The sequence below is a fragment of the Dermochelys coriacea genome, chromosome 7 (assembly GCF_009764565.3).
Source record: "Dermochelys coriacea isolate rDerCor1 chromosome 7, rDerCor1.pri.v4, whole genome shotgun sequence".
In the NCBI taxonomy this organism is placed as follows: domain Eukaryota; kingdom Metazoa; phylum Chordata; order Testudines; family Dermochelyidae; genus Dermochelys; species Dermochelys coriacea.
In genome coordinates, this window is record NC_050074.1 from 4,574,577 (window position 1) to 4,599,038 (window position 24,462).

General features: G+C 42.3%; 1 protein-coding gene across 35 annotated transcripts in view; it reads right to left on the reverse strand.

Annotated features, from left to right (window-relative positions):
• The window catches only part of CADPS (calcium dependent secretion activator), a 381,267-nt gene that overhangs the window by 5,651 nt on the left and 351,154 nt on the right, over positions 1-24,462 (reverse strand). For all 35 annotated transcript variants that reach the window (XM_043518602.1, XM_043518607.1, XM_043518606.1 and 32 more), the window contains one exon: positions 24,252-24,359. In XM_043518602.1, the coding sequence (XP_043374537.1) occupies positions 24,252-24,359 (108 nt within the window). The remainder of the gene's footprint in view (positions 1-24,251; positions 24,360-24,462) is intronic.

A 24,462-nucleotide genomic window follows, 5' to 3' on the forward strand; every position in this document is an offset into this window, starting at 1 on the left:
GTGTTTTGTAGGCATCACTGCAGAGGTGTGTTTTAAGACTGCTGTCAGGCTGACCGGTAATTAACATGCCAATTAGCAGCAATCTCCAATGAGGGCTGAGCAGAACTCGGTGAAGATATACTTGAAAGAATGCAAAGGGCCTGTTTTTGTTTTTAACTTTTTATAATTAAAACATCATCTTTCCTGGCTAGGCTCCGAGACATGGCTCAGCAGCATGCTGACAAAGTGACAGCCTCATTCAGCCAATTAAACCCAGAGAGAACCAGGTAGTTCAAATCCCGGTGTCCTATGTTCATTATACTGCACTTAATTACTGTCTAGTGATCTGGGAAACATTAACCTCCGTGTGTTGGGAACCCTGAATATGAATACCTTATAACATTCATTTGGCTGATTAAATGAAAGGCTTCCAGTAGCCCCACATTTACCCTCTCTAGCTAGTCTGACAGGATCCTATGATCTCATTGAAGTAGCTAAGAGAGGCACCTCTCCCCACTTTCACTTTATACCCATACCCACTCTCTCTACTGTCTAGTCCCAACTCCAGGATCTCCTTGGACGACAGATTTAGCTGCTTTTCAGAGAGACATTTAGCCTCTTCTGTTTGAAAAAGCAGGTAGCAAGCCAACCTGCCACGAGCTAATTGTTTGTATTGACTGTTTTCTATGGAAAGAACGAGAGGTTTCCTGCACAGGCTCATTGTGTGGTGCCTAGAAGCTGTGAGAGATTAGTAGCAAGGCTACTTGCCAGGGGCGATCTATGGCTGGAACCCCTTCCCACATTCCTAGTGCGTTCCTGGGTGCAGGCTGCCTCACAAAATACATCAGAAACAGCACATGATTGGCACATTGTCTGATTCACCCCAGGGAGTCGTTTGGACCCAGCAGGCCAGGTTAAGGTGGTGTAAAGGAGCTACCTTGCCTAGGGCCCCGGGTTCATTTTAATTTGTTCCTTTACTATCGCTAGGAGAACAAGTGGGTGAGCCATAGCGTGGCTGGTTAGAGCTATGGACTGTAAAACACTGGGACTAGGGCAGCCCTTCTGCGGGGTCTTTTGACTGAGTTCACAGGTCTCCTGGATCATGCCCTCTATTAGCAGGTGGGGAGTCAAATCTCCTTTGCTTTAGAAAGTGATTTTCTTGATTGAAAAAACTGGACCAAAGTTTCCAGGTCAAGGTGCCAGGTTGCCTCGCAGAACATGTGACTGACTATAGACTGAGAGCAAGGCCTGCTGGGAAGGGAAAGCAGGAAATAAGAGGCAGGTCCTTGCCCTTCAGTGAGGACAGAAACGCAGAGGGAGCTGTAGTCTGCTGGTTGGGCTCCCCAGTGTGAAGGGGCCTGTGGTCTGAGTGGGACCTGCAGTGGGGTTTCCAGCTGAAAGGAGATGGGGAAATGAGCCAGGGGAGGGGCTGGGAAAGCAGGTGAGCCAGGATAGGAGGAAGGCTGGGGGAAGAGTTAAGTGCAAAGCTGAGGATGGAGCGGACAGGGCTGGAGCATGGGCCAGAGGTGGGGCCCACATTTCCCAGACCCTCCCTTTTACCACCTAGAGTTGGTGTGGCTAAAGCCCTGCAATCACGGGGGTGACTGTGGGCACCCCTACTCTGGAGAAAGGGCAGTGGCCAAGGCAGGGCAAAGGACTTTATGGCTCCTGCCCTCTCCAGGGGAGAAGATTTAGCAGTGGTTCTCCTAGGTGAGCCTACCTCAAGCAGCGTTATCTGCTGGTAGGGTACGTGACTATCCCAGGGATCAGCTGGGAATGACGTCACAGGCAGGGTGCAGCTGTCCACAGCTCCATCTCCTGCCCAAATTCCATTGTATAGCCAGACAGAGGGGCATCCATTGGCATCTAGGAGACAGGAGACAAGTCCAGAGGCTCTACACGCACAAGGCTCCCATCCCCTCCACCGATGGGGATGAGCTGCACAGTCCCATGGGACAGAGCTGAAATCCAGGGCTGACGTTGCCTGACAAAGAACTGCTCCAGAACACAGAGACACTTTGCGCTTAGCTTTACAAACTTCTTGTTCACAAAAGGTGGGGATAAAGGAACAGAAGATTGGCCAATGAAAAGACAGGGGAGTTATTTTTTCACTCAGTGTCTATATTGTATGCCACCTGGGGAGGAGATTACTGATAGTGGAGGGCGCTTTAAGCTAGCAGACAAAGAGCTACCAAGATCCAACGACTGGGAGCTGAAGTTAGACCAATTCTGACTGGAAATAAGACACACCTTTTTTACAGGGAGGGTAATTAACCATTGGAGCAACTTACCGAAGGGTGTGGTGGAGTCTTTGTCAATTGGAGACTACATCAGACTGGATGTCTTTTTCCAGATGCCATGCTGTAGCTTGGTCAGAATTTATGGGCTTGATGGGGAATCCCCAGGGGAAATCCTCCGGCCTGTGCTATACAGGGGATCAGACTGGATGATCACAATGATGCCTCAGGCCTTAAAATGGATGGGTGAGCTTCTGGTTCTCTAAGAAGCGCAGCACAAGTCTCCCAGCCCAAGGGAATGGAGGCTATGGCGCACGAAGCCACTTTTGTGCCCTTGTAATCCTGGGCTACGCCAAGGGCTGCTTCAAACAGCTCTGGGATCTTCCTGGCTGCGCTATGGACTGCTGCCAGGCACTAGCGCACCCCTCCTGCCCTCAGTCCCATTCCCTGCCTGCGTCCTAGGCCAGGGCTTGGAAGGGGTCCTCAGAAGGCAACTTTATGGCCGTCTTCCACAGCGCTTGTAGCAGAGCAATTCTCCCCCCAGCACAACCGGGTCCGCTTTATGCCACTCCAGTCCTTTTGTCAGGCATACAGTGGCCAGAGAGGGGTGAGGTCCTCATTCTATGAATCTATGCTAATGTCGTTTCTCTGATAGACAGGGAATGTCTGCTCAGGATTCATTGCAACCCATGCCCCAAAATATGAAACTCTAAAGAAACTTGAAAGAAGAAGGTGGTTTCGTTTCTTCAAATGGCTCATGCCCTTGGTTCAAGTGAGCCATGATCTCTGGCTGCCATCACCCACCCTTGACCCTGTGCGCCAGAAAATATCACTCCCCTCCTTTAAATGCCTCCTTAAAGGCTCATTTCTTTGAGTTAGGCTTCCATCTCTGTCCTGTTTGGAGACTATCCCCAAGTTTTACAAACGTATTAAAAACAACACCCAGAGAGCAGATGAATGCAGCGTTAAGAACATCTTATGATCTCCCACCACTGTATCTCATTCTTTCCATACACAATCCACCTTCCTTTGTTTATTGCTGCCTCTTGAGTTAAGTCTAAATGAGCGGTGAGTCTCTTGGGGGCAAGGAACAGTCTTTATATTTGTCTGTAATGTAGCATGCAAGACTTTGTGTGTCTAACTATTCAATAAAAACAACAGCCTCAGCCTTGAAAGGACAGAACTTCCATAGTATCAGCTGAAACAAAGAGCAAGACCATCCAAGATGGCAGCCCCCAGAAGGACCAAATTAACTTGCTAGGTTCCCAGCAAGGCGCAGAACCATAAGGACGCTGAAGGTGAATTCATGGCCTATTCAATCTTTAAAAAACAAAAACACCTATCCGTTATTTACTCACCAAACCAATTATCATTACAGTCCATGCAATATAATCATCACAAAATACCAGTGACTTCCAACGCTCTTCTAACAGGGTTGGCAGTTTTGCTGTTGAGTTTGATCCAACCTACATTTGATCCCCCTCTTTCCATCAGTATTTCATGAGTGTCTTTGGAAACATAAAACAAATGATGCTAAAGTATCTACTAAAGACAATGCACTCAAACACCCAGGACACTGGGGAAGTTCAAACTGGACCCTGACTCAGGATCCAAATGCTGTCCCCCTCTCCTCCCATGGGTAGGAAAGCATTTGCTAATAAAACGTCAACCATGCAGATCTTTAAAACATAAGACCTAAATGTCATGTGCATTTCTTAAATGCATTAAAATGATCTGTTCACCAAGGCTAAGCAATCAACTTCACAAGAATTTCAATACTGTAAGTTATAGATAAGGTACAATTCAAGGCATATCTGTTAATACAGTTATCCTGATTTTAAAAAAATCACATCTATCAATTTTTTTAGATTTAATAGAGCATTCTTCAATTGCTGCATCTAAGCTTTGCATATGCATAAAACCAGAGTAAGCTATAAGTGAAATAGATACTGAAACAATCACTAGAGACGATGTGTTATTCGAAGGAAGAAGACTTCTGATTTCATGGCTAACACAAAGATGTTAACATTTCCACATGACTGTATATATATATATTTTTTTTACAACTCATCTCGCTCTCCCAAACGGAAATGTGATCTTAGACACAAGAGACAAAGTCCAGTTGTGATATGAAATAAATAGTTTCTTCTGCCTGTTCAAGTGTTGTACATAATAAAAATCCTTCAGAAATTATAGAAAATCTTTTCTCAGAGCATTTCATACACAATCATAACAAATTATGTTTACTATTATGTGTTTATGCTCACAGAACCCATAGGGTGGGAGGTAACTCAGCAGAACCTGGATAACACTGCTCAAGTAATGCTTTTATTTGCTTATTGAAATCTACACAGAACAATTACGCTCCTAACTCCCAAGCATATTTCTAAAATGCATTAAAGTGATCTGTTTACCAAGGCTAAGCCATCAATTAGGCAACACTGACTTCCTAACGTAAGGCTGCTTAATCGCAGCATCGCACTGTTGGCGTCTCGCTATTATGAATATATTTATATTTGGCTTTGCCGTAAACAACCCATCTGATACTTTGACACTGGGCATCCAAGCTTTTCCATGCCCAATCAGGCCAAGAATAATATCCCCCAATGGGGCTCTTCCCTTTCATAAGTTGCTTGCTCAAGCAAAACTCCCACTGAGTCAGATCCTGGAGTCCTGACTTTGTTTCTGCTCAGGCCTTGCCAATTTCAATGGCAGTTTTACCCCAGCGAGGCATGAATTAAAAAACGAAGTTCTTTTCCCAGCAAGAATTTCAGGAAGAGCCTCAATGGCAGTAACTGGACACTGCAGTTGGCGGCTTCAGGAAGCATCCTAAGGATTCCAGTTGCTCTTGCTGTCTACCATTATCCAGCCCCCTTTCTTTCACGGCAGACCTGACTGCACCTCTTGCCGGGAAGAAGTAGGCAGATTCTGAAGCTCCGGAACGGGGGTGCTGAAGCATGACCTCTGGCAGGCTTTGACCGTTACCGTGACAACCTCCCAGCCAGCCTGAGCAATAGGTTTAATGTCTGGAAGAGGAGAGTTTCGAGGCTGAGCTATGGAGCTGCTGAAATAGCAGGCTTGTCTCTGAATATATAAATGGCAAAAATTGATATGAATAAATCTGCAAGTAACACACAGACTGCGGCACGTTTTATCAAAAACCGCGCTGGGTTGCTGTGCGTTTGGGGAGGTGGTGTCATTACACATACACAAGAACATCTGCAAACTCCCGATTTCTTCAGCGAGGTCTGAATGGAAGCATGACCTCCTGTTCTTTGCCATGAACCTGGAGTTCACACTCATATTTTACATGTTACAGGAAGCCACAGTTCACCCCAGGGGTGCTGCCAACAGAATCTCATAAGCCAGATGCAGCACTGCTTTTTAATGCACCTGAAGGAGTTGTATTCTTCATTCAAAAGCTCACATACTAGTAGCTTAAGGTCATTTCAGCTTTTGTAAAGGGGAGGACAAAACCAGGAATGCTTATGGGGCTGGGCTGTCAGCAGGGTAGCAGGGGGATTACAAGAAACCGGTGACTCTGCCTCTTTCTGCCTTTGCGGGTAGTTTTTGTGTGTGAACAAGTGCCACACAACAGATTGCGGCTGGTGTAAAGGCCTGGGACTGTGGAAGAGCACCCCGCTGAGCCTCAGCTGTGCTTGCAATTAGCAATGGGCATGGAATGATTATTGTTGTGGTGGCTGATGGCAATCTGAAGTGACAAGTTTTATGGGGGAAGTTGCAGCAGGGATGTGCGGCAAGTTTTTGCAAACCATTAATCGGAGGCTTCAGCATGGTTTAGTCAAAGCTAGTTTGTGTCATTCAAAACGTCTTACAAGGATGCTGAAGGAATATTTTCTGCTCTCAGTGACTCGGAATGGAGGTTTTCTAGGTCAGGGAATCTTTACTGCCCTATTTAGTGTCAAAACTACCCATTTGCCTCAAATTAGCAGAAAGCTTGTAGTTAAGGGCTACAGATTAAGCATACAAAATTACTCAGCAGGTGACTGCTGGGAGGGATTTGGGGGTTGAGAAGTCTTTAAAACTGACTACAAGACATTATATACTTCTGACAAAAGAACACAGTAATCCTACCTGCTTGCTTTAACCACTGTTGTTTGTCCTTTATTATGTGCTTTAATGCTCATGAGAGCAAAACTACTGGTGATACTACTCAATTACCATAGTAACTCTCACCTATGACCCCTGATTTCAGTCCTTGCTTTCCAACCAGAACCAATCCAAGCAATTCAAATCTATTTAGAACTGTGACATGCCAGTGTCTGGAAAACGCTGAACACAGGCTGCCCCTTCTTTTTGTCTGGCACATGAACTTGTTTTGAAACGTTGAAAGGAGGCTGTCGAGCGAGCCTTTGAATTCAAGGTGTTCCGAAGGTAACGGATTCTGCATCGGGAGGCTGCCTCCACGACACCCAACATAAAAGCAACACAAAATAAGGAGGACGCGCACCTGGGCACACAAGAGGAGCGTGCTCACGTTTGGCCATGGGTTTCGTTGCTAACCCGACACGTGAATTTGCTGGGAAACAGCAGCCCCTTCTCAAATAGTTTGGTACTTTTCTCTGATCGGCCATACATTTGTGCCTATTCTCCACTCACTGAGCCAGGTCCTCCACTCAAGTCAGCGGAGCTATGTTGATTTACACCAGCTGAGGATCTGACCCCATATAAGAATGTAAATGGGATCTGGATCAATATCAGCAAGTGTATGGAGGGAGAAGAGATGGTCAAATTCTACCTTTAAGGCTGTCACAATGGTTCAGGGAAGCTACATTTCATTTTCCCCTTATGAGGGAACGTACATCTGCAGCCCTGGATAACTCCCAAACCTGTTTTTTAGTAATCAAGTCTGCACACGATTGAGAACTTACTTGATATGCACATTACTTTGCTACACGAATGTACAACAATCCACAAGTTGTTCTTTCATGCCACACCTATCTAGCCATGTAGCATACGAATCGGAGCCTTGCACCTGGAATATGCAAACTTGGTGTGCAAATCTGAGCAAAACTCACATGCACACAGACCTAAATTCTGAGGACCAGGTCCTTTAAAACCAATTATATAAGAACATTTATAGTTAAGAATACTAAGATAGGGACTGCAAAACCTCATGCTTCAGAACATCAATTGATCACTATAGGGGTAAGGAAAGATTTTGTACCCCACCACCATAGACACTAATGGCCAGGTGCATTATGGAAGGTTCTCACTATCTTCTGAAACATCAGGCACGTGGTATTGTCAAGGGCAGGATACAGTAGTTGATGCTACGAGCTACCCTGGCTCATCCTCTGCATTCAGCTTATTGCACAAGAGAATACTGGAAATGTTGACATTGAGAATGGCACAAGAGTGAAGCCACTTCTGGCCGTCTGGGGTCCCCTGAGCTTCAAGGGTTTCCCCTCAAACTTGCTTCATTATCCTGCCCTCAAGTCCCTGTACAGTTCCTCTGGGTACAGATTCTTGTGGAGACTGTCAGCGTTCCTTCTCAGTCCCCTGAGCGAGGCTTGCTGAGGAGCAACATGGCTTTTCCCTGCCCACTGTGACAGGGCATGCTGGCTCCATATTATTTCGCAGACCCACCAGCCCAGATGTGAAGGACTGAGCTGTAGTCTCACACTTAGCGTTGTGCTCACACTCACATTGTGCTACCGCTAGACAGCTGAACTGGCTCTCCTACTTGAACAGGAGACAAGAGACAACTCACAGTGTATTCTGGGAATGACATAATGTAATAACTTTGCAAAAGTGACTGATCCAAACGGTAACTGCCCAGTGCGTGACTGATGCATCTTTCACACTTTATCTTTGTAGAAAAGTGTCACATGCAAAATCATGTGACTTCCTGTGCATAACTTCACCAAAGCAAAATTTACCAGGTAACCTTTAAAACCCAAGGTGTGCACCTCAGTAGCAGAGTGAGTCTCCACTACCTTCACCCTTGCCTAGTCATTTACACCTATGCAAATTGGATGTAGAACATTACCAGTGGAGGAGGTTGGGTTTACACGGTTTTTGCCCAGGTGTAGATGATGGTAAGGTTGAGTGGGTGGAAAATCAGGAACATTACATTTCACACATGCTCATTTTAAAAAAGTTCAGTTCTGGGCTAGCCCAATGGCGCAGTCGGTATCCAGGGCACTACCATGCAAGAGATCTGGGTTTGATGGCAACCCATGGGGTCAGATCTTTGGCCATGCTCTGTCCTGATGCTGCTCTAAGTTGCATCAGGGTGCAAAACTGGATTGGAGGGGCCTCCCCCTCCCCACATCCTGCACTGAACAGAGCTTAGCCACACCAGCAGATCTAGCCCTTGCTCTAAGCTGAGGCTACAGCATTATGGGAACAACTGTCTTATTTTCTGTGGAAGTGTAACTACTCACCGCTGGGGTGCCTTCTTGTGGTGCACCAGGGGATTAGCTCTCAACCAGTCAGATGCGCCCTCCTTTGGTTGCACGCCCCCTGGGCTGTCTCCCTCTCTCTGACTTGATTGGTCCCCTTTCATGTCTGGGCCTTCCAGCCAGGTCATTATAGTTTTCCTCTTCTGGGGACTCAAAGTCCTTCTGGACAAAGTGTCTCAAGCAGTCTTCCGCTCCAATGCCCAGACTGTGCCACGTTCCCAGGGGACGGTAGGGGAATCCTAGGCACCACGGTGAAGGGCACATTAGAAGTGCCTAGACGAGAGATTAAGACTGCAGCTAAATTGCAGAATAGGATGGAGGCATAGACTGGTGTGGATGAAAAGAGCTGCAGCCACACAAGACGCATGCATTTAACAATAATCCTCCAGCGTCAATTAGAAGATGGGAACAGAGAAACTTCTGCCACAAAAAGAGAAACTTCACTGCCGTGCTGAGACCTACCCACACATTAGTGCCCTTCCCACTAGATCAGGAGTAGGCAACCTATGGCACGTGTGCCAAAGGCAGCACGCAAGTGGATTTTCAGTGGCACTCACACTGCCCGGGTCCTGGCCACCGGTCCGGGGGGGCTCTTCATTTTAATTTTAAATGAAGCTTCTTAAATATTTTAAAAACCTTATTTACTTTTATATACAACAATAGTTTAGTTATATATTATAGACTTATAGAAAAAGACCTTCTAAAAATGTTAAAATGTATTACCGGCACGTGAAACCTTAAATTAGAGTGAATAAATGAAGATTCGGCACATCACTTCTGAAAGGTTGCCAACCCCTGCACTAGATCATAAACTTTTCTTCCAGTTTCTGAATGAAGACTATACTTTGCTATTAATTATTATTACCATTGCAGGCTGCCACGCTTGCAGACCTTCCCCCTCCCCCACGCTTCATTAGGAAGCTGATCTCTGAGTAACTCTTCTGCAGAAGATTTACCACCAGTAAGATCACCCTTCTGAGCTGCAAACCTGTCTGCGTAACCAGGCACATGTACGGATGACTCCTCCAGCCAGTGTAAATTGATGAAGCTCCATGTGTTTGTATAGCACCTAACGTAATGGTGTCTTGGCCCATGACTGGGGTTCCCAGGTGCTACAGCAATGCAAACAATAAAGTCAGTGGCCTAGGATGATTTACACCTGCTGAGGATCTGGCCTGCAGTCTTCACTCTCCTCGGCAGAAGCCCAGGGTCAGAGAGCTGAATGTCGGAATATTTTTGGATTTTTCAGGGAGCAATCCAAGAAGTCAGTGAGAAGTTACCACGTTACAGATCCCAAAATTAGTTAAACAGAAAATTAATGATGAATTAATGTTGTAAGCATTGATCACCTAGTCTTACAATTAATGCTTCCAATAAAAAAAGCTCCCCCTTTTATAGGGCAGAGTAAGAAATTAAACACTTGTGGGTTCATTCTAAAGAATGAATGAAATTGAATAAGCTACCTAGTACTTGAGATTCACAGTGAGTGCTTGAATAGAGCGAACCTCCTAAGTTGAATGGATTGCCTTTTGGGACCAATTTGCCTCTTTTCACTCTTTATTCTTCCTTTTTTGCTGACAGATGTACAAAGGCGGAACTGTGCCGTGCAGCTTATCTACATGCACCCACAGCAGCTGTCACTTTTGTCGAGCAAGTTAATCAAGCAAATGCCACCATATCCCACTTTCTATAAGGAACAACATGTTATAGACAGTAGTCTTGGGAGAGAGACTTTATTTTAACTTTGATTAGCTCAATTTTTTTGCCGTCTCTCTGTGTGTGTGTGTGTGCGCGTTTTCAACCAACTGCACAAGCCAACACTTTTGTCTTCACCCGGTACAAATATTTAATATTATTTTAAGTGTAATTTGCACTATTGGGAAGACTGGCCAGTTTTAATTCAATTTAAAGGACTTAGGGACATGGTTAAAGGGAAATGGAAGCTTTTTGTGTGTGTTAATGCTTGTTGATAATAATATATTGATTGTCAATCTCTAAGCCAAAAAGATTAGTGTAGTAAATACTATTATCTGAATGCCACAAGTGAAGTGCTAGCTTCATTTCCCCCTGCTTTTTCTTTGTACAGCAGTTTGAATCACTGGTCGTTATTTATACATTTTCTTTGATAAAACCAACTTGTGTGGCTGATTTTTTTTTAAACCCTGCCTCATTAAGTACATAATAGCATTTATGTGTGGGTCTTTCTGCTCTTTAGCCTTTTAAGCTTATGCTTATATTCCTTGATTACAACGAAGTTTCAAAACGTCTGATGTTCACAAACAATTGGATATACACCAATATTGTATACATCAAATTCTCCACTATCACCACAGGCTATAAAATCACAGGCACTATCAAGGATGAATATATAAATACCTATCTTTCTGTTATACCAGCATGAACCATACAATAAGGGTATCTGATCTCTGAGTAACTAAATATTCTACACAGTACTTAAAAAGGTGGCTGTCTTTCTGTATACCACCATAGACCACACAATAACAAGGCATAACCGAAAGAGTATGCAGAGACAGTTGTCTTTCTATTATAAAACACATTATTTTATAGCTCATGCTATTCTTTTATGTGTTGTTTCTTTCAAAATATAAAAGTTGATAACTGGGTTTTTTTTGGCAACAATTTGTGATTCGCTAGCTTACCTTCTAGTAGGGATTTCCAACTTGGTTACATTCAGAAATAGAATGCACATTTCAGAAATACTTTGGGTACACGCCCTATTTAAGAAACTACAGAACAGCAAACAGTATCTTGCTCAGAAGAGTGAGGACTTCAGTAAGTAAAGATTTTGCAGGACAGGGTCCTAAGTTAGTGGCAAATTTTCCTCTGGATAAGCAATATGCCTTCAATTATTTTTTGCTAACATTTAGCTCAGTAAGTGCTAAATAGTAGTGCTATGTTTTTATTTATTACTATTATATTGTTAAAGCACCATGGACATCTATGGTACAGCATAAGCAATAATAATAATGAACCCTGGTTTAAATAAGTGACTGACGTGCTTTGCTAAGACTACAGATTTACATTTCAGCAAAGATTTTTTTTAATAATACTATAATGATTTCACTGCAGATACATTGAGAATAGTTCCTACAACCGCACTGCTCTGTAACTTCTGATTGTTTTTTCCCTGTATTATTCCTTGGCTGTGAAATCTCATTCACATTGAAAGCTTAACTATGTGGGCAGGGTATAAAGTCAAAGGGGCTTGATATTAAAATCATTTGTATTATTATTTAATAATACCACAGTGTCAGCCTTACATAATAGGATCAAGCCGCTACCCTGAACTATTAAATCATTTGTCTAGCATGTAAATGGTGTTGAATTACATCATCTTTCTCAAAAGAAACCACAAAAACGTTGTTTGAATCATGTAAACGGAATGCCTTAGACACAACAAGGAAGGAAATTCAGAGTGAAAGCTGAAACTCACACACAGTTGTGTTTAAGTAGGGCAGGCTTTTTGCAGTACATATGGTAGCTAAGATCACACACTGTTTGAGGACCTCAGCAAGAGGGTGAGTTAAGGATGGAGTTTCACCCTTAATTGGGTTTAAGTTTGCTTTGATGGGGTCTCTTGCATATCGTTCATGTCGGTGCTAATGGTAGGTCCATGTAGAACTTCCTGGTGTCTCTAGCAAATGGACTTGTTGATTGTAAATGTTCAGTGCAGTGTTTATGAGAGTACACATGCAACTCCCACTATTATTAATGGAAAAAGACGTCTCTACTCCGGGGGGTTTTTTGCTTTGTATTTTGTATGCATATATGGTCTCGCACTTACGTTATAAATAAATCATAAACATACGAATAATTTCATTCATAAAGAGCATCTGCATTTAGGACTCTGTGCTGCATACAATTAATTAACAATTAGAATACATTTTTTACTACAACACCTAAGCACTCTGGGATGGGTTACGGCTCCTTAACTCCAAATTATAGTGCCTCTGAAGCCATTCAGTTCCTTAATGTCATCCAAGCACGGATTTCAAGAGAGAGTTTAAAAAAAGCCATCTGGAGGCATTAACTCCTGCACCTTCATGATCAAGCTGTTGTGTGACAGTTGTGAAAACAATCTGAGCTTTATATTTATTCACACAATTCGTAAACCATAGTTTCCTCTACATTTCCAAATAGTTGCATAGAATTTAGCCACGCAAGTCCCATCTAGCTCAGCATCGTGAAGTCTCACCACCTGGGACTGTCATCTCCTTAGAGCCAGTAACAGAAGCAGTGACCAGTCTCAACCGGGCTTGGATGGGGGATGTCAAAGGAAAAAGCGACTTACTGTAGGAAGGGGCCTGTCACAGACTGAGAGTAGCCTAAGGTGGACTCATCTCTCTGTGCACTTCGTAAGCATCCCCACATGGGCCAAATTGAGGAGATAACTGGCTAAACACCAGGTGATTAAACAATTAAGGTGATTCAGCTCCTCAGCTGAGGACAGGTGAAAGAGATACAGGAAGAGAAAGGGGAAAGAGGGGAAGGCCGAAGGAAGGGCCAGAACAGCCCAGGCTCTCATGGAGTGGAGATCTCTCCCCCCTTTCCCTCTGTACCTAGGGAGAAGGTCAAACCCTTATGTCATGTGGGGACAAGGACTTGTATAGCCCATTGTACATAAAGCACACAGTGGTGAACCTATGCAGGAGTGCATGAGGACTGCTGGCAGTGAGGAGTCCAGAGTGAGGGAACCCCACCACATGACAGGGCCAGATCCAAAGCTCACTGAAGTCAGTAGGATGACTCTGGTGAGTAAATTTAAACCCACATGAGTTTGTAGGGACAGGGCCTGAGAAGGTGGCACTCCTCTGAGTTATGATGGAACCAATCACCTAGCCTGGTGTGGCTGTGTTGAAGAAGATGCTGTTTTTCTGATGACATGTAAAACTAAAGTCCTGGCCATTAAAGATTCATAACTCTTCTCCTGGCCAAAATCCATTGCCTGTAGGATTTGAAAATGAGAAGAACGCAGTTGGAAACATGTTTAATTCTTAAAAACGAAGCCTGTGCAGAGGTGCAAAAGACATGGGGATCCAGTACACTCACTTGTTGCAACCAGATGGCCTCAGACTCCAATACTGCAACTGTCCAGATAGCCCTGGCTCCCTGCAGGTGCAGGGGTCTGCCAGGTAGGGACAGTTGAAGGACTTGGGTGTTAAAAAACAGCTTCTGGGTTGTCATTGAGGGAGTCATGACATCCAGGGAATAGCTGGAGCACCAATGTGTTTGTAGGGGGTCCTTTTGGATTACAGCTGCCCTGTGGCCCCTTAAAGGTGGCTTTTCTGACATAGGGTATTGCACCTCACCCATGAATTATAACCCCACCCAGAGTTTGCACGAATTAATTCCAAAGGACACATGCCTCTTCAAGTTGTTCTTTAGGACCCCATTCCTCCAAATGCTCATGGGTAACTCTACTCACACGTGTAGTCCCACCAAAGTCAATGCTGGTTATCTACCCCTAGTCAATTGGACAACTCGGATGAGTAAAGTGGTGCGTGTTTACAGGATCTGGCCCTAAATGTGGCCTGGGTGTACTGACATACTTTGCTCCTCGGTACCTGTCCTTTCGCTGCCTCCCAAGCGGATACTACTGTGCAAAAATTCACAGAGCTTGTATTTTGACATTTTATACATAAGTGATCACTGCCCCGAAGGATTTTGCCCCGACCCAAATTTTGCATTATTTTCAATTTTGATAAAATAGTTTTTGCATAAAAAAAGTGAAATACAGATTGCAATACTGTTTTCTGCATTTGAAGTAGTCTCCACTTCGTTTTTTTATTTTTTTTTTTAAAGAAAAGATGTTGACATTTTAAACCGAGGTTCCCATATAAAGAGCCTGGTTAAACATAATAGCTACGTAACATTTTTGTAAAGAGCCCAGCCCTTTGTTTGTCAAAGCAATATAATACAATGACAGTATAATTGGATGTAATGTTGATTAATAAGATGCAATGTATGTCACACAATACTTTAATTGTACAGGGGTTTTTTAGATTTTAACACTAGAACTGAATCAAAAGGCGTCACAAACTGGAGTTGGGAACCTTTCATTGAGTTCTCTTGTATAGCCTGCACATGCCAAAAAGTGTAGTTAAAAGCTGCGTAGGTATTAACCGTGAACTGGAAAAGAGTGAATGGGGAGAAAAGGATCCCCTGGTATCGTACATGGGACTTCAGGACAGGGAAAAGATATTTCTTTTCCAGCTCTTGGTAAGCATTTCTGTACGCTGATATCATAAGTGCAGGGTGAGGTTTAAAGGAATCTTGGGGAAAGAAAAAAACTGCCAACCAAGAGAAATGAAGTGGCCTATAACTGCTAATCTAACATGCACCACTGGCTCACTCGCTACCCTGGGAGCAATTGTAGGGAGACTGGACTGCTTGAGAGAAAAGGGAACGAGGCATGAAGAAGCTATTGGACAACAAACAATCTTACATTGTTAATGCAGAGGGCCCAATCCTCATCCCAGCATACAGCGGGGGTATAAGATCCTGCTCCAAATGCCAGGGGAAGGCAGTGGACCACTCTGTGATGACAGCTGTTGCCTCAGCCCTGCAGCAGATCCTTCTCCTACTATCCTTGACAAACGTGCATGAGGTTAGGTCAACAGATCTGGATAGTCAAAGACCCACCTACTGAGCTCCTGCTCTGGTTCTCCCCAGACTTGCCCTGGAAAAACCCACTCTGTGCTGCACACAGGAACTCCCTGTTCTCCATGTGTAGCTGTCCCACTGCACGCTGGGACTTCTATGCACACAAAGGAGCGGGGTGAAAAAAGGATTTGCCCAGTGGAATATAGGATTTAGGGGGAAAACAGAACTGTTCATTTTGCCACTGACTTATTTACAAAGTCTCAGATTCCAATGCTAAAATATTTTCTCACCTGAGGATCATGACTATTTTGTGTCACGTGAGAGCTAACTATTGACTACAGAATCATAGACATGCAGGGCTGGAAGGGACCTTGTGAGATCATCAAGTCCTGCCCCCTTCGCTGAGGCAGGACCAAGTAAACCTAGACCATCCCTGGCAGGTGTTTGTCCAACCTGTTCTTAAAAACCTCCATTGATGTGGATTCCATAACTTCCCTTGGAAGCCTGTTCCAGAGCTTAACTACCCTGAGAGTCAGAAAGTTTTTGCCTAATATCTAATCTACATCTCTCTTGCTGCTGATTAAGGCCATTACTTCTTGTCCTCGCTTCAGTGGACATAAAGAACAATTGACCCCCATCCTCTTTATAACAGCTCTTAACATATTTGAAGCTTATCAGAGTCCCCGTCAGTCTTCTTTTCTCAAGACTAAACATGCCCAATTGTTTTAGCCTTTCCTCATAGGTCAGGTTTTCTAAATCTTTGATCATTTTGGTTGCTCTTTTCTGGACTCTAATTTGTCCACATCTTCCCTAAAGTGTGGTGCCCAGAACTGGACACAGCTCTCCAGCTGAGCTTTATCAGGCCCCATAGAGTAGGAAAATTACCTCCTGTGTTTTACACACAACACTCCTGCTATCTTCACACTTAAACTTCGACCCAGTTGTGCTTTCCTTGTGCTCTCAAAATTTCAGTTGAAATCAGTGGGGCTTTTGGGGTCACAAGCAATGCAAGACTGTACACCTAGGTTCTCATTCTAGACTAACCACCAACTGGAAGCTCAAATTAGTTAAAAACAACTGTTAAACAAAAATAGACAAGCAGATCTCACAGTGTCTTAAGGGCCAGATTTTCAAAGGTATTTAAAAGCTGTGGATAGGTGCTCTTGAAAATTCAACTAGGGCCTAAGGTGGCCAGCCACCTTACCCCTCGCAGTTGCCCCCAGCAATGGGAGTTAGGTACCTAGGCACTTTTGAAAATCTCACTATCTGCATAACTTTAATAATCTGATTCTACGTGACTTGCATATATTGCACAGTGATAAATATGTACATACAGCTCTAATCCAACAATCTATGTTGGCTAAGAAGGAAAGACTATGTTGTTAAGCTAACTGACCTCTCATTTTAGAATTTAGAACAATTTGTCTTCTGTAATGCAACATGATAATATTCCTTCCACAAAATGTACCTTGGATATTTTTTAAATGGCAAAATAAATAGTCTGTTGCTTACATTCTGCCATAAAGAGAATATTCTTCAACACTAAAAAGCACTGTGCAGATCATGTTAGCAAGACTATGCTGACCTTAAAGTAACAGAGCAATCAGTCTGACTTCTTAGAATGATTAATGGAACAATCTCTTCTGGAAAAGAAAACAAATTAACTGTCTTCACCAAATGTCTACTGAAACACTAAAAGCTGTTCTGATAAAGACATTTAGAAGGAAAAACTCTTACACACATGTAAAATCCAGTGACAGATCTAGGACTTATTTTATTAAGAGGCTCCCTAAAATAAATTAAATGAAACCTACTTAAATGAATACTTCATGAAAGAATAAACCTTGTTAACGGAATACATTTACTAGGCAAGACCCTATTCCAAAACAAGTCCTCACTATCTTGGGCAGCTTATGGGCAGGAATAGTAAGAAAATAGGTCTTCTCTTCCCTTTTCCCATGATTAATAAGCCTATTAAACACCTCTTGCCCTTTTTTAAAAACACGCTTTGCATATGAACTCCAAAAGATGAAGGGGTCAGCTGTGAAATAGCATGACCCTGCATGTGGGTTTGAAACATGCCTTTTTGCTGGGTAACCAACCTCCCGCTCCTGTTAATAAAGGAGGGTATACAATGTTCTTCTTCCCCAAGGCAGAATAACTATATATGGACAATATTTTCCACCACAATGTACTTTACGGTTTTACTCAACTGCCATGAAGAACAGTACCTGCAATCTGACTCTCCTTTCTTTGAGTAAAAAATTCAGTTGACGTGACTTCAACTGATTCAAACATTATGCCTTAACTGAAAAAACAAGGGCTGCATTAAAAGTAACCCTTTTAAAGACATGCTTAATTTATGCAGTATTTCCCAAGGCCAATTTACTTTATTTTCTTCACTTCAAAATTGACTTCTTTTTTAGACAAAAGCAGCTGAAGAAGAAACAGCACAGGGAGACTGTCTCAGGATGGAAGTAGGGGAATTGGAACCCCAGTGAGCAGTCTGGCTGTGTAGGAAGAAAAGTAGCTGTTTTCTAAGGTTCAATCAGCCAGCTGCATTAGCTTCTTCTATAGCTGTCAATATCACCTCTGTGAATTTCCATATATTTAGGCATGTATCAGAGGGGTAGCCGTGTTAGTCTGTAGCCACAAAAACAACAAGGAGTCTTTATGCCACTGGACTCCTCGTTGTTTTCATATATTTAGGACTATACGAAGTGCTGGTTCAGCAGGGTACTTGGGCACGTGCATAACTTTAAGCATATGAGTAATCTCATAGAAGTCAGTGCTAACTGCTGAACTGGGCTCCAAGTAATTTGTGCCAAGGTTTCTTTTTAAACTTCAGTATTCCTTCAATTCCGACTTATATTGACTTGGTACATTTTACATTCAAGAATCAATTAATATTTAGTATAATTACATTTTAAAAATATAGGATCAAATCTCGTCTCATGCATCCTGAGGAGTTCAGAGCTCTCAGGAGCTGTGCTCCAGTTGGACTCATGGGCATGGATGTCTATTCCTGTTTTCATATCTACTTGGAATGCATTGCACAAAGCCCTTTGCCAGTGGACAAGCCTGATCCCTGTATCAGAGATGACGGAGTTGAGGTGCAGGGAGCTGAACTGACTTGGCTAAGATCACACTGGGACTCAATGGCAAGGCTGGGAATAGGACCCAGGTCTCTTGATCCCCATTCTGGGCCCCTATCCAGTGTACGGAAGTGGGGAAGGCATAACCTCCCCTGATATTCCAGCATGATGTGCTTTGGGAGCTCCCTGGCAGATGGGGAAGGTGAAGGGGCCAAATGGCCCCATCTTGAAGAGCTGTGTCGGAGCCTCCAAATGCAGATGCTCAGTGCGGAGAGACTGTCCCATCAAAGCTGAAGCTCCTCTCCCCGACAGGCAACCATGGGAGTGACTGTCTTAATCTGCCCTCCCTCCCTAGCTTCCTCATCTACATCCCTCAAACCCACTGATTTCAATTTGCCTCTGTGTGGCAACATAAAAACACCCTAATTTTTCTTGCAAATACAAAGAGGCTTCCTGAAGGTATTTTAAACCACTCCTTTAATAACAAATATCCAGGCTATTACTGTCTGCACGTAGAGTTCGGAGGCAGCTGAATGTATAATGTGACAGTAAAATGGTAAATCAAGCCTTCTGCGAAAGTACAGAGCAGTTAGCACTGTAACTACGACTGCATCATCAGGACCATATCACTGCATGATTAAGTTCTTACCAGACTTTTCAGTAAGGGCAACCTTACTGATCTGATAACTGCCAAGGACAAGCCAAATACACAGAGTCAATCTATGCACATTTAATCCCCAGAAGGCAGATTAAGTGTATAATTGACCCATATAATCCATGTATCATCTCCAGTCCAATGTTTTCTATGTCCGGTTTAGGCGGACATGAGGCCCATAAGAAAGCTATCAAAGACACAATATTACCATTGCAGTGGATTTCATCAAAGTTAGAGATGGCTTTTTAATCACTGATCTCAGAGACTGCTAGATTTAAGCAGATGAACTAGCACTAAGCACATCTGTTTTAATCCTTATCTTCTACTCAGGCTTGTGTCTTCAAGAAGTACACCGAGGAAAAAATAAATTAATTTTTGTTTAGATCTTGCAATCTTAGGAGCTTCTCTTGATCATTTGATCTCTCATATCAAAAGCATGTTTTGGGGTTTTTTTGGAGTAAGATATTGAATTAATCATGAGAAAGAAAAAATACCATCTGCACTATTTATGAACTTCAGAGGTTTGCATCAATACCCTGAAATTCACAGGAATCACGGCTGCTTTCTCTACATTCAACAGCCTTTTGTACACTAGCTACATTCCTGTGACCAAGACATCAGTATTTTGCCACTTAGGCAAAAGCAAGGCTGGTGATTATAATATCAACAGGTCCACCATATAGTTTTGTGATCAGATAGGTTCTGATTGGCTGGAAAATACATAAACTACGTGTGCGAATCTAAATCTGTAAACTATCATCAGGCACTAATCTTTGCAGGCAAATCTTCCATTGGCCTCAAAGGGAATTCTGGCTGTGTAGGGGCCTGGTCCGAAGAGACGCTGAGTGCACTCAGTTGAGAGGGCTCAGAACTACACAGGATTGGCCTCTAGGACTGCAAGATCAGTCCCCTTTTTTCAGGTCCATGACATACTTCAAGCCCATCTGGCCCATGCTTCCTATTTGAAACAATCGAATATGTCAAAAATTACCATTCAGAGACAAAGTTGCAAACTATTACACTAAACTGAGTTTGCAACCTCTTTTTTCAAAGCATCATACAATTTTTTAAACCACATGAACACACAGAGACATCCATAAACAAAGAACGTGAACGCATGTCAATAAACTGTTCTTAAATTCTTCTCTTACTAGTTCTTTGTACCAGTGGGCCATGTTACAGTATTGTAGCTTTAAAAAATATTGTATGCAGTGTAGTTGTAGCCGTGTCAGTCCCAGGATAACAGAGAGACAAGGCAGCTGGGGTAATATCTTTTACTGGATCAACTTCTGTTGGGGAGAGACACAAACTTTCGAGCCACATAGAGCTCTTCTTGGTCCAATAAAAGATATTACCTCACCCTCCTTGTCTCTCTAAAAAAATATTACCAGTTTAGTGGGACAGGCCAAATAAATAAACCATGTTAATCTGCAGCAAATAAGCACCGTTTAAAAATAAAATAATAAAAAATCCTAGTTAGCTTTTGATTACCAGCAGAATTTCACAATCTGTTCCTTTAATGACCCAGAGAATGCAGATATTAAAAATTAAGATGATGACTTTACTGCAGGGAAAAAACTGACTAATTTATAGAATAAAGGAGATTATCTTAATCCTGCTGTGTGCTCTACATTTTAATCTTCTGCAAGCACCAATATCCACCAAAGAGCACAGTTCTGCTACGCAAGTGCTGACAGAATGAGCACTAAGAATATTACCTCAACTATTGTCAGGAAACATGGTATAACTAAATGTATCCAGCCTTTTTTAATGGTAGAAAACAAACAGAGCAAATAAACGGAAATACCAGGTGAGAAGAGGGAGGAACCAAAAAACCCCAGGTGCTACAAAAAATAAGAACATATAATGGACCAAATTATGGGTTTGATTTTGCACCAGTCAAGTCAATGGGAGTTTTTCCAGTGACTTGCATGGAAGGAGGATCTATCCCTATATCCTTCTTGACAATCCTGAAATCCCATTGAAATAAAGGGGGTTGCAGCACACATGTGACAAGGAAGATTTTGGCCTGGTCACTACACATGGCAAAGGTAACTTGATACACTAAAAATATTGGGCCAGATTCTCAGATGGAATAAATAGGCGTAGCTGCATTAAGGTAAATTGAGCTATGTTTATTTATCCCAGTTGAGGCTGTGACCTGCAAAATGTTAATTGATGTCTCTGTCCAGATTTCAAATTCTGATTGGACTCTGGCCTCACTCACACTGCTGCGACTCCACAGACCGCAAGAGTGTCACTCCTGAAATATACTGACGCAATGAGAGCAGAATCAGCCCCCACATATTTTTAAAAGGATATTTCTATTTTATAATATAAATGTTGATTATTCACTCTCCATCTTTCTTAAAACTGTACCTGCTGGACCCAAAAAAACCGCCTTGACAAACCTGACAGTTTTATAGAAATCGATCACTGGGATTAACAAAGAAGATAAATAAAACTAGTTGGCCACAACGTTTAGCTCCATGAAATGAAGGGCTTAATACTTTAAGAATATTCTAGGTTTTATACACAACTAGGTTTGCTTTATTACTCATATTTCAGAACAACGCAGTGAGCTAAAGCGGCCAAAATCTGCCTTTGGCTGCATGAGCCTAACTGAGAATAAAACCTGGACCAAGATGTCTGTATATGAAAACAAAAGAAAAGAAACAATATGGATGTGACACTGCCCCCATTAAAATCCATGGGAGTTTATCACCAACTTTGATAGGTGGAGGTCCAGGCACATTTAGGAAAACTGACTGAAACAATCCAAAATGTTCACAACCTGATGCTGTGCTGCTAAAGTGTAGAAAACCAGCATGTGGAGAACTCAATTACAGATACTGCAACAAACCATTTCTAGGTGATGGAGATTTCTGTGAATTAACATTGAAGGGTCCAATCCTGAAACCCTTCACCACTGGGAACCATTCTAGTCATCACACAGCATTCACCATTGTGCCCAGTATTAAGGGTGTGCAGGATCGGGCCCCAATTTAATTGTTCTGCTATTACTAGTTCAGTCAGTGAGGTCACCACCTTGTCCTTTATCTTAAGGCAGAACTTGGGAAATATGCATTTCTTTCAGAAACAATTTTGCAATAGTGAGAGCAGCCAGTTTAAAACACAGTTTTAAATAATTAAGATTGCTACCTTTGAAAGTCTAGTGCATTCTAATTCCATATATCTAAATAAAGGATCCAATCCTGTGCACCTTACTCATGTGAGGAGATACATTTGAGTGAGACACAGAGGAATGAGGTCAGCAGGATTTGGTCCCAGAATTGAATTGCTAACACATCAGAGCAAAAAGTGAATTGCTCTTCCACAATGCCTTGACAGCTGCACGCAGTTATGTAAAAATATATGTAGAAATGTAAATATTATAGGTTTTGCTACTATTAATAAAATCCTTTATCATTTACCTGCCTAACAGGTTAGGAAAAGTACAGCTTATGAAAAATGTGTGTGTGTGTGTGGGGGGGGGGGAGATGGGGAGCAATTCTGTACTTTTGCCTTCCACAGGTTATTCTTATTTTTTTTATTGCTAATTTAACCAAAATATGGTCTTATGATCCTAAGTATGATCAGATCAAACCAATAAATACCCAGGTCAGTTACAGATCTTTAGTTTGAACTAATGACACAAAGTTCTAAAAACTACACAACTGCATATTTTAAGAAACTGATCAAAGGAAAGTCAACTAAGACATTGAAAAGAACAATCCAGTTAATCTCTGAAAATTTACTGTTTGTGGAATAAAATTCAACATAGATATGCAATGGACTAGCAGACCTGCTGCAAAATAGAAATGACTGTGTCCTTTTTTCAGTGCTTACTGGATGGGTGATTTATATCTGGCATTCTGTGCTTTACATTCTTTGAAGACTGAGCACGCATAGAGCATTAAGGAGTCACTAGTGTGCTTTATGCATGAATGAGGCATTCTCAGTGGATATGGGCCATGCTAGTAGATGTACACAGGAAGATTATTTGACTCTAATTCATGCCACTTGATATAATGTGATAAAACATTTGACATGAGAGATAAGTTCCATTTTAATCTGATAGGATATCAGTGAAAGAAAGAGTGGGAATTATAAAGTAAGAAGAGGTTTCTAAGGGAAAGGTAACGTGAAGAAAGAAGAATATCAAGTAAAGAAGGCGTTTGATTGGGGGGAAAAAAGCCTTCCCTACACACTGTGGAAGCAAATGAGTAAGTAAACAAAGCATATAAGTTATTAAAATTCTAGAGCCAGAAGAGTGAAGATTGATGTTGCTGAGAGGTGAAAGACAAGAAAGTTTGAATGTAAGCTGTTTCACAGTCACAGAAATCAATATATAAACAAAGATCCTAGAAGAAACTGAAACACTAATGTTAAGTGCTTGCCATAAACATAAAACCTTCAGGGAACAATAGCTACAAGGACGGAAAGTGTGTCACACAACAAAAGCAACAGAGAGAGAGAGACAGGTACATCAGTTAACATGCATTCATATGTTGCATGTGAATAATAAATAAATAAATAAATAAATAAATAAATGTAGGCTGCTGGGCATCAAGGTCAATGTTCTCTTTTACATGTTATCAATTAATTTGGTGCAGGGGGCGGAGTGGGAAGGGGACAAAACTCACGAAAAATCTGTGTCCTTTTCACTAGAGTAACCATCCCATTTTCCCCAGGGAGACCATATTATAGCTTTTACATCTGGTGCACAACATAGTCCTTCTGAAGCATGAAAATACAGATTTTATCAGCTATCTTTTGGTCATTATTTTAAAATATAAATATGTAGCAGAGTTCATTTTCAAGTTTTGAGTGCTGGGCAGTCAGAAACAATTAATTAACATACCAAAGAGATGGTCCCCGACTAACACATCTGCCATAAAATTGCCTTGGATTTTAATGATAAGAACAATGACCAAGATGTTCCTCTTATTGGAAGATTTCTTACAAACTTAACATAGTAAGTATTGGCTTAAAAGATGCTGTTATCTTACAAACCACACACATAAAGACCAGGACACAGCAGATTAGAGTACAGAGTTAGAGCAGGCGGACAGCAGATAAGAGCCTTAGTCAGAAGGAAAGGAAAGATTTTTTGTTTTGTAATCTATAACCAATCAATTTTCTCAAAATGTGACTTATCCTCTGTCTTATTTTGTCACATTTTGGGAGAGTCTCCTGCTTGGTTTCCAAGGAGGAGAAGGCATTTACTTACATCAAATAACCTTTCTATATACATCTCCTCATTGACCTTATCACGCAAGACATCCTGAGAGTGGCGAACAAATGTCACGTAGGCATCAGCAACATCCATCCCCGGCTTCTGTATGGAAGAAAAGAAGAGAGAGAAAGAAAAACATAAACATCTTCATATAAGGCAGCTCCTTTATGTAGTCCTGTGGCTGTTGTTCCTCTCCTCAAGCTCC